General features: G+C 42.1%; 1 protein-coding gene across 4 annotated transcripts in view; it reads left to right on the top strand.

Annotated features, from left to right (window-relative positions):
• The first annotated feature begins 4,647 nt into the window (after nucleotides 1-4,647).
• The window catches only part of Hace1 (HECT domain and ankyrin repeat containing E3 ubiquitin protein ligase 1), a 112,780-nt gene continuing 101,568 nt past the window's right edge, over nucleotides 4,648-15,859 (top strand). For 3 of the 4 annotated variants that reach the window (XM_076552346.1, XM_076552343.1, XM_076552342.1), the window contains exons 1-3: nucleotides 4,648-4,935; nucleotides 14,739-14,793; nucleotides 15,188-15,277. In XM_076552346.1, coding sequence (XP_076408461.1) covers nucleotides 4,860-4,935; nucleotides 14,739-14,793; nucleotides 15,188-15,277 — 221 coding nt within the window. In that variant the 5' untranslated portion in view covers nucleotides 4,648-4,859. The remainder of the gene's footprint in view (nucleotides 4,936-14,738; nucleotides 14,794-15,187; nucleotides 15,278-15,859) is intronic. The other variant, XM_076552344.1, reaches the window with a different exon arrangement.

Below are 15,859 nucleotides of genomic sequence, written 5' to 3'. Positions count from 1 at the left end.
AAAAGAACACAAATGATACTGATTTTGGGAGGTCTGGATTATGTCAATCAGGATGATTTTTTTCTAGCTCCATTTATTTACTTGTGAATTTCACAATTTGATTTTTTGTTAAGGTGAATAATATTCCATGGTGTTAATGTACCATGTTTTCATTATGCATTCATTTGTTAAGGGACATCTTAACATTGTTTCAAATTTCTGGCTATTATGAAAAGAGCAGCAATAAGCATGGATGAGTGAGTGCCTCTGTAGTGGGATATAGAGTCCTTTGGGTATATGCCCAAGAGTGGTTCAGCTGGCTCTTGAGGTAGATCTCTGACTACTATGATTATTAATAGTGGCTGTACAAGTTTGCATGCCCACCAACAATGGATGAGTATTTTCCTTACCACACATCCTCACCAGCATGAGCTGTCATTTGTTTTATTGATCTTGGCCATTCCGACTGGTGTCAGATGAAATCTCCTAGGAATTTTGATTTGCATTTCCCTGATGACTAAGGATGTTGAACATTTCGTTGTTTCTCAGCCATTTGTGTTTCATATTTTGAGAACTCTTTGTTTAGTTCTGTACCCCATTTTTAATTGGGTTATTTGTTTTCTTGATGTCCAGTTTTTGAAATTCTTATATACATATATATGTGTGTATGTATATGATATTAGCCTTCTATTGCATGTGTAGTTGGTAAAAATCTTTTCCCATTCTGTAGCCCTCCATTTTGTCCAAATGATGGTGTCCTTTGTAATACAGAAGCTGACAGGGTCCTTTGTCATGTAGAAGTTTTTCAGTTTCATGAGGTTCTATTTGTTAATTGTTTGTTCTTTTTGTTTGTTTTTTAAGACGGGCTCTCTCTACATAACCTTGGCTATCCTGAAACTCACTATGTAGACCTGGCTAGCCTGGAGTTCACAGAGATCTGCCTGCCTCTGCCTCCTTAGCGTTAGGATTAAAGACATGTGCTACCATTCCTGGTCCTGTTTATTAATTGTTTTCTTAGTGTCTGTGTTATCAGTGTCCAGTTTGGAAAGTCCTTTCCTATGCCAATGAGTTCACGACAATTCACCCCTTTCTCTTCTATCACATTCAGGCTGTCTGGCCTTATGTTGAGATCCTTGACACATTTGGAGTTGCGCTTTTGTGCAGGGTGATAAGTATGAATCTGTTTGTATTCTTCTACAATCAGCCATTTAATTTGACCATCACCATTTGCTGAAGATGCTGTCTTTTTTCTTGTGTGTATTTTTGGCCTCTTTATAAAACAAATCAGTTGTCTACAGCTTTGAGGACTTCTTTCTGGATCTTCAGTTTTATTCTGTTGGTCAACATGCCTGTTTTTATGTCAACACCATGCCGTTTTTATTCTTATAGCTCTGTAACACAACTTGAAATTGGAGAAGGTGATACTGCCAGCAGTTCTTTTATGATTAAGGATTGTTTTAGCTATCCTGTGTTTTTTTTTGTGTTTCTATGTGAAGTTAAAGATTATTTTTTTCAATTTCTATGAGCTTGTGTTGGAATTTTGAAGGGAATTGTATTGATTCTGTAGCTTAATTTTGGTAGGATGGCCATTTTCACAACATTAATCTTACTGATCCATAAGCATGGGAGATCTTTCCATCTTCTGATGTCTTCTTCAATTTCTTTCTTCATTGTCTTAATTTTTTAAATTATGGATTTAAAATTCAGTGTACCAGCCACATGTATACAGTATGTGTGCAGTATGTATGTAGTAGCTTCGTTAGGTAGTGTTTACTGCTTTGAACCGTTTCTATCACTGTTGGAATCTCAACTGGAAAAAGAGGTGATAAGTCTATCGTAACACTATTCATATGCCCAAACAGAGCTATTTGGGAGACTGTTCTATATTGTAGAATTTGGAACTACTAATCTATAATTCTGTAAGGTTCTTCCTGTATGTCTCAGTCCTATAATAAACAGCGACCAACTTGGGGAACATTGCTTACAGTGAAGTTGGTTTGGGTCTACCCCTGCTCACACACTCTAGGTTTGATGCTCAGAGGACTTTGTAGGTGATCTATGTTATCTTGGTTATTAGTGCCAACAGACTAAATTTCATGTAACAGTGAAATCCTTTCCACTTAGCCCTTGTTTTTGAGACTGGCTTTCATTGTGTTGCCCAGACTGTCCTGGAACTTCTGTGTTCATGTGGGGCCATGTTATCACACCTGGCACCAAAACATGCTTTCCTTTTTTATATTTATTTTTAAATTCACTTTTATATATTTTTCTTGCATATATGTGTGTGCACTACCTGTGTGTTTGGTACCCATGGAGTACAGAAAAGTGTGCTGGATCCCCTGGAACTGGAATTATGGATGATTGTGAGCCATCATATGGATTCTGGGAACTGAATCCATGTCTTCTTTAAGGGCTCTTAACCACTGAGCCTTCTTTCCTTTCCTTTCCTTTCCTTTCCTTTCCTTTCCTTTCCTTTCCTTTCCTTTCCTTTCCTTTCCTTTCCTTTCCTTTGTGTGTGTGTGTGTGTGTGTGTGTGTGTGTGTGTGTGTGTGTGTGATGAGGATTGAGGTCAGCTTGCTAGGCTAGGGACCTATTGCAGGTCTCTGACCCCACCACAGGAAGCTGACATTTTAGGTGATTTTAGGAGGACAAACAGAGCTAGAGCATTTTCACTTGGGTTCAGGTTGCAAAGTCTGACACCGCCCTGGTTGGCTCACTCTTTGTCCTTCCTTTGAGGCTTTGGCTCTTCCAAACGTCTTGCTGGACAGGTTTTTGTCTCATCTGAACCAACTGGTTAAGTGAAGGTGGTGGAGGTCCGCCTCGAGCCCGGAGCACACGTGAGTGACTGATTGAGAACCGCCCTGGGAAGGAACAGCCGTGGGCCGCCTTGTCTTCACATCCTGCACCTGAGCTTAGCAAAAGTCAGAGAAGTAATTCCTCTGTGTATACAGGGTGGGCAGGCAGGGTTCGCTCTCACACAGAGGAGTTCATCGCAGGGGAAGCTTGGTGTCTGAGAGAGAAAGGTGAGCAAATCGGTTCCTTTGTGTCTCACTCCAGCCCCTCTCAGCACTGGTGATGGGCAGGAGAAAGGCTTCCTTCCTTGACCTTTCCATTTCAGCGGTGTTAGCCCTTCTCATATTCACCACAGATTGCACTGATTCAAGTTTCAGATGCTCAGATTTTTGCCCTTTTGAATTTTTTGATTTATTACTTTCATTGTATGTGTGAGTGTTTTGCCTCTTGTAAGTTCAGTGTGCTTGCAACACCTGCAGAGGCCAGATCATGTGATTCCCTGGAACTAGACTAAGGACAGCCGAGTCACTCTGTGGGCATTAGAGAAGAAGCCTGGGTCTTCTGCAACAGCACCCGTGCCCTTGACCGCTGAGCCATCTCTTTAGGCCCTTAAACTGTTTTTAAAAAGAAGTTTTATTTTGAATTATGCGTTCTGTGTGTGGGCATGGGCATTCAAGTATGTCAGATTCCCTGGTGCTGGACTTACATGAGCTTCTGAGGTGCCAGGTGTGGGTGCTGGAAACCATAGGCTGGAAGAGCAGTACATGCTCTCGACCACTGACACATCATTTTTATGCATTTGTCTCTACACCATGTGCATGCAGCGCCCGGGGAGGCCAGAATGGAGCATCCGATCCCCTGGAACTGGATTTACAGAGGACTGTGTGCTGCCACGTGGGAAGGAAATCTGGTTCTCTGGAAAAGCAGCCTGTGCTTTTAACCGCAAAGCCATCTTTCCAGCCCTCGCTTAAACTTTATTAATTTTTTTTTTTTAATTGAGGCTTTGTGTCTGCCGGCTGGTGGTGAGCGCCTGGGATCCTAGTGCCTGGCAGGTGGAGGCAGGAATGTAGCAGTGTCAGCTACATATCGACATTAAGGCTAGCCTGGGCTACATGTGATGAGCTCAAAACACATACTGCCTCCATCTCAAAATATCGTGTACTCCAGACTAACCTCAAACTTAGGATCCATCTGCCTCTGCTTCCCGCGTGCTGGGATTACCTGTTACCATGCCCAGCTTGGACATTTCTGTTTTTCTATGTTATACTAGTGAAGTCAAAGTCTTTGCAGTTCCCATTGGGGCCTGTCCTAGGAACTGAGATTGCATTTTTTTTTTTCTTTAGCCATTCATATCTTCCTCAAAGTTTGGGGTGGGCGTCATGTCCAGTACTAAGTACAGGGATATACAACAGAGCATAGGATAGAGCCATGTCTCTGTTCTCAGAAATGTACTCAGCAAGCGAAACAAATAAGGTACTGTTAAGTCACAATAAAGGAAAAACCCACATAGTTTGCTTTCGAATTTGAATTTTATTACTCTTCAAATTTTACGTAGGTAACCATGATATTTAGGGCACTCATCTGCACAAGTGCATCAATTCTAGCATGGTGGTGATGGATTTAGGAACAACTGCAATTCTTTAATCTGCTTTACTGGGGTGTGTTAGGACTGAGGGAAAATGCTCTTGTACAACTTCGCAGGGGAAGAACGAGAGGGCGTGAGAAAAAGTCTTTCCACGCGCTATCGCGGCTCAGAGGCCGTAGAGGCGGGGCTCCGCCCGGCTGTGGGGCCAGCCAGCCCGGAACTACAGTTCCCAGAAGGCCTCGCGAGCCCAGGAGGGAAGCGGGGCCGCGGCAGGAAAGGCGCGGGCGAGCGAGCGAGCGGAGGCGGCGGCGGGTCTGGCTGGCTGGCCGGCTGCCGTCGGTGCCGCGGGCCGACTCGGCGTAGCACCACCCTAGCGCTCCGGAGCTCCGGCCGCGGCGAGCTCGCTCCTCCGCCCGCGGGCCCGGCCAGGGTCGGGATGTAGGGCGCGGGGCTCCGCGGAGGCCGCGGGCGCGGCGGGGGCTTCGCGGAGGCCGCGCCGAGGATGGAGAGAGCGATGGAGCAGCTCAACCGTCTGACGCGCTCGCTGCGCCGCGCGCGCACCGTGGAGCTGCCGGAGGGTGAGGCGCCCCGGGGCCGCGCGCTCCGCCGTCGGGGGGCGGGCGGCGGGGGTCCGCGGGGCCGGGGGCCGGGCCGGCTGCTCGCCGGAGGTGGGTCCGAGCGGAAGTGGCCCCGCGCCGGGGCAGGGTGCGGTGGCGCGCCCCGGACGGGCGCGGCTGCGGACTCGCAGTGTTTGCCCGAGCTGCCGGTGGGCAGGCGGGCTGGTATTCATTCATTTATTTATTTTTAAAATGTGGGGCGTCGCTGTGTTTTGGCAGTGGACAAAGGCTGTCAGACTCCTGACAGGTGTTCCCAAAGCGCTGTTGGTGTGCGTGGCAGGCAGGCATTCCTTCCTTCGGTAGGCTAGGCATGCCCGATGTCTTCATCGGTTAGTCATGAAGACTTGTGTTGAGTGGGCTGGGTGAGAACTGGGGTGAGTTCACACAGAGGAATAAAAACTGTTCCGGACGTTTGCTTTGGAAAACTCCCAGGAAAGCATATGGGGTGTGGGGGAGCCAAAGTGTTGGCTGCCTTTGTGAGGTCGGACGTTCTCGTGGCAGTGGGAGATGTTTGTAGCCCAGGCTGGCTCTAACTTAGGGAGCTTCCTGCCTTAGCCTTCCAAGTATTGGGATTCCAGGCATTCGCCTACCGTTCCCTGTGTAGTTTGTTTCATTCCATTTCCCCCCAAAAACTTTGTTTCAGTTACCTACGGAGAGTGATGAAAGAAATGTGGAGTTGGAGAATTTGGGGATAATTCTTCTGAAAAAAAGTTTTATTCTCAGTGATTCTGAGTAGAGGAAGTTTGTAGCAGCTACTTCTCAGAAGTAAATTTGTATTTGTTAACTGTGCTAGAATGAAACAATTGATTTAGAATAATCCGAGTTTTATTAAGTAAACTTCAGCTTCCCCTTTTCCTCTATGTCCGCCTGTGAGTCTTTTCACTAAGGACTGGACTCACTCTTTCTGATGTCACGCTATTGATGACAGCTGATGGAGGCCGTGTGTACTGTTTATTGACATTGCTATTTTGTATTGCTAACTTGCATAAATACGGCTTCTATAATATTTCCTGGTTTTAAAAGTTAGTATATTTTCATAGTAGAAAATTTTGATAATAAAAATAATGAAAAGTCTGTTATCCACTCCCAGTAGTAAACAATGTTACATACAGTATTTTGTTTTGCATTTAGAAAACATCACAGATGTGTACCCATAAATATGTTTAATGATTTGGCAGGACTTGGTAGGATATATGAAACAAAACTTGCATCTAATTTTTTTTAACTGACTGTATGAAGAGTAGCTTTGTATTTAAGACTTACTTTTCTGCTTCCTTAGTGTTTGTTCCTAGAAGATGAGCAGTATTTAATTATATAATCAACATTTTAAAGACATAATTATCCATTTCTTAACCTATTCTTTGGGAAGTTCTAGTCAGCAGTCTGTGCTTGGAAACTTGAATATTACAATTAAAAATAAAGTGTTTCCCCTTGTTGCTAGGCAGGAATGGCATATTGCTTACATCTTCTTTTGGATTACAAATTTTCATTTGATTACAATGAATTTGTTCATTTTGTTTCTTGCATTTATATTTGTCTTTCAGTTTTGATGAATCTTTGAATTCTTGTAGTTTGGCTCTTTCAGGTAGATCATGTGTAGAGCTTTCTGTTTGTTAGTTTTTGTTTTTTCTTAATTGAGAAAATATTTATTATTATTATTATTATTACATCCCAACTGCAGTTTCCCCTCCCTCCTTTCCTCCTCCTCCTAGGTTTCTCTTCAGAAAAGAGCAGGCCTCCCATGAATATCAACCAAACATGGCAAATCAAGTTCCAGTAAGACTAGGCACCTCCCCTCTTATTAATGCTGGACTGGGCAGTCCATTTTGAGGAAAAGGCTCCTAAAAGCCTGCAAATGAGTCAGAGACAGCCCCTGCTCCGACTGTTAGAGGAGTCCCACAAGACAAACACACCTGTTACATATATGTATGTATATGTAACATAGGTCAGTCCCATGCAGGCTCTCTGGTTGGCAGTTCAGTCTCTGTGACTTCTAGGATACCAGGTTAGTTGATTCTGTGGGTTTTCTTGTGTCCTTGATCCCTCTGGCTCCTACATCCTTCCTCCCTTTTCCAGAAGAATTCCCTGAGTTCTGCCTAGTGTTTAGCTGGGGGTTTCCACATCTGCATCTGTTTCCTTCAGGTGCTGGATGAAGCCCTCTGATGACTGTGAGCTAGGCACCAGTCTATGAGTATAGCAGGGTATCATTAGGAATCATTTCATTGATTTTTTAATTTTTATTTTTTATTTTTTTTGCCAGTCCTGTTTGGTTCTGTCCTAGGACTCTGGGCTATCCAGTCTCTGGGGCATGGCCCTCTAAGCAGTGATAGGCATGGGGTCCCTCTTGTCTCTTGTGGCATGGGTCTCAAGCTGGACCAGTCATCGGTTGGCCACTCCCCTGATTTCTGCACCGTTACGCACCCCACCACATCTTGTATGTAGGATAAATTGTAGGTCGAAGGTTATGTGGCTGGGTTGGTGTCCCAGTCCCTCCACTGGTAGTCTTGCCTGGTCACAGAATATGGCCGGTTCAGGCTCTGTACTCCTCATTTCTAGGAATCTTAGCTAGGGTCACCCTTATAGATTCCTGGGAGTTTCCATTGCACTAGGTTTCTAGCTCTTCCCTGAGATGCCCCATCAATTCCAGCCCCACCAATTACAGTTGTCTCTCCCAGTACTCTCTCCCTCTACCTGATCCCTGCTGTTCTTATCCCCTTCCCACCCCCTTCCACCCTCCATATCTATTCCTTTGTCCCTTTCCAGGGAGATTCATGCTCCCCTATTTGTGCCCTCCTTATTACTTAGCTTCTTTGGGTCTGTAGATTGTAGCATGATTATCCTTTACTTTACAGCTAGTATCCACTTACGAGTGAGTATATACCATGTTTGTCCTTCTGGGTCTGGATTACCTCACTCTGGATGATTTTTTTTTTTTTTAGTTCTGTCCATTCCTCTGCAAATTTCATGATGTTATTGTTTTTAACAGCTGAGTAATACTCCATTGTGTAAATGTATCACATTTCTTTATCCATTGTTTGGTTGAGGGACATCTAGGTTGTTTCCAGGTTCTCACTATTACAAATACAGCTGCTATGAACACAGTTGAGCAAGTGTCCTTGTGGTATGATTGAGCATCCTTTGGGTATATGCTCAAGAGTGGTATAGCTGGGTCTTGAGGTAGATTGATTCCCAATTTTCTAAGAAATTGTCATATTGATTTCCAAGGTGGCTGTTCAAGTAGTTTGCACTCCCACCGGCAGTGGAGGAGTGTTCCCCTTGCTCCACATCCTCTCCAGCATGAGCTGTCACTTGTGTTTTTCATGTTAGCCATTCTGACAGGTGTAAGATGGGATCTCAGAGTTGTTTTGATTTGCAGTTCCCTGGTGGCTAAGGATGCTGAACATTTCTTCAGGTGCTCCTCTGTCATTTGAGATTCCTCTGTTGAGAATTCTGTTTAGATCTGTATCCCACTTTTTAATTGGATTATTTAGTTTTTTGATGTCTAGTTTCTTTAGTTCTTTATATATTTTGGATATTGGCCCTTTGTTAGATGTAGGGTTGGTCAAAATCTTTTTCCATTCTGTAGGCTGCTGCTTTTTCCTATTGATGTCCTTTTCCTTCCAGAGCTTTTCAGTTTTATGAAGTCCCATTTATTGATTGTTGATCTTAGTGCCCGTGCTATTGGTGGTCTCTTCAGGAAATTGTCTCCTGTGCCAGTGAGTTCAAGGCTATTCCCCACTTCTCTTCTATCAGGTTCATTGTATCTGGATTTATGTTTGTTTTTTGATCCACTTGGACTTGGGTTTTGTGTAGGGTGATAAGTATGGATCTAATTGTGTTGTTACATGCTGACATCCAGTTAGACAAGCACCATTTGTTGAAGATGCTTTCTTTTTTCATTGTATAATTTTGGCTTCTTTGTCAAAAATCAGGTGTTCATAGGTGGGTGGATTTATGTCTGGGTTTCCGATTTGATTCCATTGATCAACCAGTCTTTATGCCAATATCATTTGGTTTTTATTACTATACCTCTGTAATACAGCTTGAAATGAGGGTTGGTGATACCTCCAGAAGTTCCTTTATGATAGAGGATTGTTTTAGCTATTCTGGGCTTTTTGTTTTCCCATATAAAGTTGAATATTGTTCTTTTTAGGTCTGTAAATAAATGTGTTGGGATTTGGGAGGGAGATTGTTTTGAATCTGTAGATTGCTTTTGGTAAGATTGCCATTTGTACTATGTTAATCCTGCTGATCCATGAGCATGGGAGATCTTTCCATCTTCTTATGTCTTTTCCAATTTCTTCAAAGACTTGAAGCTTTTATCATACAGGTATTTTTCTTGCTTGGTTAGAGTTACCCCAAGATATTTTATATTATTTGTGACTATTGTGAAGGGTGTTGTTTTCTTGATTTCTTTTTCAGCCCATTTGTCGTTTGTATACATGAAATGAAGGCTATTGATTTTTTTTTGAGTTAGGGCATTCTATTTTATTCTTAATTTTTAAAAAAACTTTTAGCCAGCAGTAGTGGTGTACACCTTTAATCCAAGCACTTGGGAGGCAGAGGCAGAGGCGTGTGGATCTCTGTGAATTTGAGGCCAGCCTGGTCTACAGAATTAGTTTCAGGACAGCCAGGACTGCTTCACAGAGAAACCCTATCTAAAAAACAAAACAAAAAAACACACACAAAAAAACTTTTATTCTTGTCACATACATCACATCCCGACTGCAGTTTCACCTCCCTCCACTCCTCCCAGCCCCTCTCCCCACCGCCCCTCCCTCCTAGATCTATTTCTCCTCTGTTTCCCTAAAAACAACAACAACAACAACAACAACAACAACAACAACAAAAAACCCAAAAAACCTAAAACCAAAAACTGGAGAGCAGGCCTCCCAGGGACATCCACTGAATATGGATACAGTAAGACTGGGCACAAACCTCATATTAAGGTTGGATGAGGCAACCCAGTAGTAGGAAAGGGTCCCAAGCACAGGCAAAAGAGTCAGAGACAGCCTCACCCACTGTTAGGGGTCCCACAAGAACACCAAGCTACACAACCATAAAGTATACGTAAAGGACCCAGCTCAGACCCATCCAGGGTTCATGCCGTTACTTCAGTCTCTGTAAGGCCCCTGTGTGGCCCTGCTTAGTTGATTCTGTGGGTTGTGTTCTCGTGGTGCTCTCTGCCCTAGGCCATTCTGAAAATGTAAAAATTGTTGTGGTGCATTTTAAGACTGAACAGGGACTGGTAAGATGGGTCAGTGGTGTGCTTTGGAACACACATGTACGTACAACACACACACACACACACACACACGTAATAAAAAGCTGAACAGAAGTTCAAGATCTTTCTAAATTTAAGAAATAATCAGGTCTTTTTTTGCATTAGAATTTAACAGCCCATAAGTGTCTAATTATAATTAGAACAAGTTGTTAAAGTTGCATGTTTCTAATCAGCTTCCACCCTAAAATTAACTTCGTTGCATAACATTAATATATAGATACTTGACTTACTGACTTGGATGCTGAGAGGTGGTGCCCTCATATTTCTGCTAAGTGATGGAGAGCATGTTTTTGTGTCATCCCGTACAGGGATAACAAAATTTTGTGAGAGAAAAAGAGGGAAAGGTGAGGAAATTGTCAGTGATGTGGCTTCTCCGTGAGAAAACTAGTTTAAACTGTTAGATACACAGTGAAGGTAGTTTGTTTAGTAAGATAGAATTTGAATGCATTTTAGCATATATATTTGAATCATGGTCAGGATAAATGCCAGCTTTTAAAACAGCAGCACTTCTTTCCCTTTTGTGGTCATTGCGGGAGCAGTCTAATGAAGTTGAGTCCCGTTGTGACTTCTGACCAAAGCATGAACTGTAAAAGGGATCTTAGTACACAACATATTAGTGAGCACTGAAAGGCTTCCATTAATTATATTAAACTTATTTGTATTAAACTCAACAGAGATCTGTCTGCTTCTGCCTCCTTAGTGCTAGATGGGATTTAAGGCGTAAGCTATCATGCCTGGCTGGGATCTGTATCTTTATAAGGTTGGATGTGACTTAAGACCTGCACCTAAATTTTAATATAAATAAAAAACTTTATGAATATCATTAATGCAAACCTTTTGATGCTCAGTAATGCTCACTTAGGTTACGTACTTTGATTTATTTTGTTTTCTTCAGACAGAGTCAGTGTGTAGCCTTGGCCACCTGGTACTCCCAGGTCAGCTTCAGACGTAATCCTCTTGACTTGGCTTCCCAAGTGCTGACATTATAGGCACATGCCGCCATGCCAGGCTTGCATTGTCATGATGAAAACATTTAGGTTACAAAGTGACTTGACTGGAGTTGTCGTGGTGTAGAAGCACAGGGTGTATAACACAGAAAGAATGCCATGATGTCAGCAGAAACTTAGGACAGTGTTTGCAGCTTCTGATGATGACAGGTTGGCACTTGGTGAGGACAGTTTGCTGCGTTTTAAGGAAATGGATACAATAACTCTCTGGCATCTTACTGTGGACCTTTCGGTTTGTGTAGTGAGGACACTGGCTGTTATGGAACAGGTTCTCTTGGGGCTCTGGAGTCAGTCACTGAAATGCCAGCATTGCACAGCTGGATTTTAGGGGTAAAACAGGGATTGTAGGGTCTGCTTTATAAGGCAGCTGTGATACAAAGGATCTCCTATATGTGGTATTTAAAGTATGCCTTTGGTGGAGGTAGGAGGCCAGCCTTGGCTACATAGAGTTCAAGGCCAGTCTATTGAGTCCCATTCTCACCAGCCTCCCCCAAATTTTGGCTATTAAATTATTATTTTTATAATGGAAGAATTTTATCTGCATACTGAACTTGCGAATGTTGACTAACAGTTGGTTTTCATGTATACATTCACAAATAGTAAAATAATGAAATGGTAATAAATTTCTATATTCCCTATATATGACTCAATCCTGGATTTCTGAATTCATATTTTAAAACACAACTGAAATAGCATTATCAGCACCAATACAGTTAAGCAGTCTTTTTTTTTTTAATTTATTTTTAACTGTTCTCAGATAGCTAGTACATGCTTATTTTTCTCTCTTTCAAAAATGTATGCTAGTGCGGAGGATCAGACCCATGGTCTAGGGTCTCTCATGCTGTGTATGCAGTCTACCATTGCCAACACGTCAGCTCAAGTTGGTTTGTTGAAGTCGGTATTCAGAGTCAGCTCATCATATTTGGTTAGTTCATCTCTCAAGATTTAATGTCTCAGGCTAGGTGTGGTGGTGCATCCCTTTCGTCCCAGCACTTGGGAGGCAGAGGCAGATGGATCTCTGAGTTTTGGGCTAGCCTGTTCTGCATAGAGAGTTCCAGGACAGCCAGGGCTATATAGAGAAACACTGTTTCAGCAAACAAACAAACTTAATGTCACTAGAAACTTCTAGAAGAAGTTTGAAATCTGTTGTACAAACCGTGTGAAATGTTGTTAACACTAATGAACTATACACTTGAAATGTGTCTGTGTTTTTTAACACAAGAAAAAAACGTATCATAAACAAAAATCATTCTTGACTGGTTTAGGCTTACAGAAAATCCAGTTTTCCTGTCAACATCTTGGACTACCATAGGACAGTTATCAAATCTAAGAGGTTAATATTTTCACAATACTACTGTGAACTACCCTCTAGATTTCATTGGAATTTTAGCTTTCCCACTGTTCTTCTCTATTTAGCATGTACTTCAGGATACTCTAACACTTCAGTTGGATTCTCTAGTCTTCCCCAGCTTTGGTCGTCCTTTAGGGCTCCTTTTGATAATTTGAAGGAGGACTGTCAGGCATTTGTGGCATTACTTGGATTTGTCAGATGTCTTCTTGTGATGAGATTGAGGTCGCCCGTTTTGGGGAATATGCCCTTCTCTGGATCATAGCAGTTATTTCTAATACTATCAGTCCATTAAAGTGGAAGTTGCTGGGTTATTTACTATAAATTTATTCTTTTTCCAGTGTAATTTTTGGGAGATACTTTGGTATAATCCTCAGTATTTTAAAAGCTAAGTAAAATCTCTAAAATAATATGATACCATTGGTAATGTATAAAAATAAGGTCAAAACACTGGCTGAAAAATAACATAAATGTCATGTGGCACCTGAGATACTGACTTTGTGCATGTGCAGTGTATATGTATACATGTATGACATGTGCCCAGAGGCCAGAGGAGGATATTGGCTGTCTTCCTCTTGTGTTCCATCTTGTTTCTGTGAGATAGAGTCTCCTCTTGGACCTGGAGGCTGCACTGGCTGGCTGGACAGTGCTGAGGGTTCCAGGCACATTTTTATTTTATGGGGTGTTGGGGCTCAGAACTCAGAAACTCAGGCTTGTGCAGCAGGTGCTTTTACCCATGGAGACCTCTTCCCAGCCCCACAGATGCTGATTTTTAACTTCTGAGTCACTCTGTTTGCATTTCTGTCTATAAAGATATGAATAGTCTTAAGAATATAAGGCAATAGTATATGTATGTACACACACATTTATTTTTATTTTTTCTTTCTTTACTTTTTTATGACATGGTTTCTCTGTGTAGCCCTGGCTGTCCTGGAACTCAGTTTGTAGACCAGGCTGGCCTCGAACTCACAGAGATCTGCCTACTGTGCCTCCTAAGTGCTTAGATTAAAAGTGTGTGCCACCACCACCTGGCTTGCAGTAAATATATATTTAAGGTTTCTTCCTTAGTAAAGATTTTATTTTATTTATTTTTGTGCGTCTGTGAGTGTGTGTGATTGTGAGCATAAGTGTGTTCTAGAGGCCTTGAGGGTCAGAAGAGAGGTCAGATCACTTGGAGCTTGAATTAGAGGTAGATGTGAGCTGCTCCACGTGGGTAGCAGGAACCAACTCTACTTTTTCCCAAGAGCTGCAGGTGCTCTCTAGCCCTGAGCCTCCTTTCCGTTCTCTTCGGGTTTTACTCTGTCTTTTTCATTTTTACACATACTTGGCTTGGGTTGCTCCTCCCTCTTCTCTCCCCTCTCCCCCATCTCCCTGCCCTTTATCCCTGCTGAAGCCAGTTCCTCCCCAATATTCTTCCTATTTTCATATCTCATTTGTTCTTTTACCCTCCCTATGACCGTCTCTGAAAATCTCCCTTTCCCCTCCTCTGGCTTTTGTTTTGTTTTTTGAGAGGAAAGGTGTCACTCTGTGGCCCAGGCTGGCCTGGAGCTCACCTTCTAACAGTCCTCCTTGAGGCAGTCTTCTTGCCTCACCCTCTGGAGTACTGTGTTGATGGGTAGAGCCACCATGCCTGGCATACATTTAAGATTTTAAAATTATTATATATATATATATATACATACATATATGTACATATATATACACACACATATATTATACACATACATTAACACACATATATGTTTTAACATCCTAGTGTTTAAATTTGGGGTGCTAAAATTTCCCAAACTATACTTATTAACAATAAAACGTGTTTAGAAAAGTACCTCTTTGGAAATAAAATGTCACTTGTGAAAGTTATGGGAAATAGTAGATCTCCAATTTTGTCTTTAGATTGTGGTCAAGCTAAGCTTTTCTTTGACAGTGTAGAAGGCAGAGGCAGCAAGAGAGGCAGAAATTTTGTGGTGGTGTGAACCCTGCAGCATCTTTGGTCACACTGTTCTTGCCTTACTGGATCTCTTCACTGTTTACAGCAAACACTTTTCAAGAAAATTGTAATCGTTGGTTTCGTTGTTGCAGAAGCAGGGGATACTTTTAATTCTTTTCTGTTTATTCTTTTACTCAGATAATGAAACTGCTGTTTACACATTAATGCCAATGGTTATGGCTGATCAGCACAGGTAAGTATGCACCATTTTTAATTTATGCCATCATGCTTTTCTTTTGTTGATTTTTCAAGTGTTGTATTAACTGTCATTCTTCAGAGAACTGTTAGGATTAATAAATGTTGGTAAAGAGCTCTCAACTTGATTTAATATGTTTTAAAAATGTTTTTATTGGGCTGGAGAGATGGCTCAGAGGTTAAGAGTACTGGCTCCTCTTCCAGAGGTCTTGAGTTCAATTCCCAGCAACCACATGGTGGCTCACAACCACCTATAATGAGATCTGGTGCCCTCTTCTGGCCTGCATGTATCCATACAGGCAGAATATTGTTTACATAATAAATAAATAAATATTTAAAAAATGTTTTTATTATTCACATGTCAGTTCTTTTTATCTTTCTTGGGTGTATAGGTCTGTTTCTGAACTCCTGTCAAATTCAAAATTTGATGTCAATTATGCATTTGGACGTGTGAAGAGAAGCTTGCTTCACATTGCAGCAAAGTAAGCCTGATGTATTTGTCGTTAAAGTCTGGTCTAGAGCAAGGATGTAAGCCTTGAATCTGTTCCCAACAGCAGCTGGCAGCCAGGGTGCTTTGCCTTGCTTAGCCCTAGGTGTGCTGTGTATTTGCTTCCTAAATTGTTAGCCGTGATGTGGAATTCATGTCCTATGTTCATGTGATCATAGCTTGTTTTCGGTGAGGCACAGGGATTGTCTAGATGTGTGCAGAGTGTGCATTCACCACCATTCCCTTTGTCTTACCACTGTCGGGGATAAAAAGGGGATGGTGAATGCCTGTGGGCTTAGCAGTTTTATTCTTCTTACCAGGATGGGAGTATTGGTTTTATCCACAGCCCAGCACTGGCCAATATCTGTCTTCCTTTCAAGATTTAGGTGGCAGTCGTGAAACTAATTGTTCACAATTAACTAGCTCCCACAAAATCAAGAATATTGTATAGTTTCTTTCAGAAACTAATTGTTTATTTTGCTTTATTTGAACTTTCATTCATAGTAGAATGTAACATCTTGAAGGCAGAGGATAATTAATTTTTGTTATGAGTTAAATGGTAGGTAAATTGGGACTT

This window comes from Peromyscus maniculatus, chromosome 16, assembly GCF_049852395.1.
Source record: "Peromyscus maniculatus bairdii isolate BWxNUB_F1_BW_parent chromosome 16, HU_Pman_BW_mat_3.1, whole genome shotgun sequence".
Classification (NCBI taxonomy): Eukaryota; Metazoa; Chordata; class Mammalia; order Rodentia; family Cricetidae; genus Peromyscus; species Peromyscus maniculatus.
The sequence above is the reverse complement of the archived record's forward strand: the minus strand, read 5'-3'. Positions and strand labels throughout refer to the sequence as shown.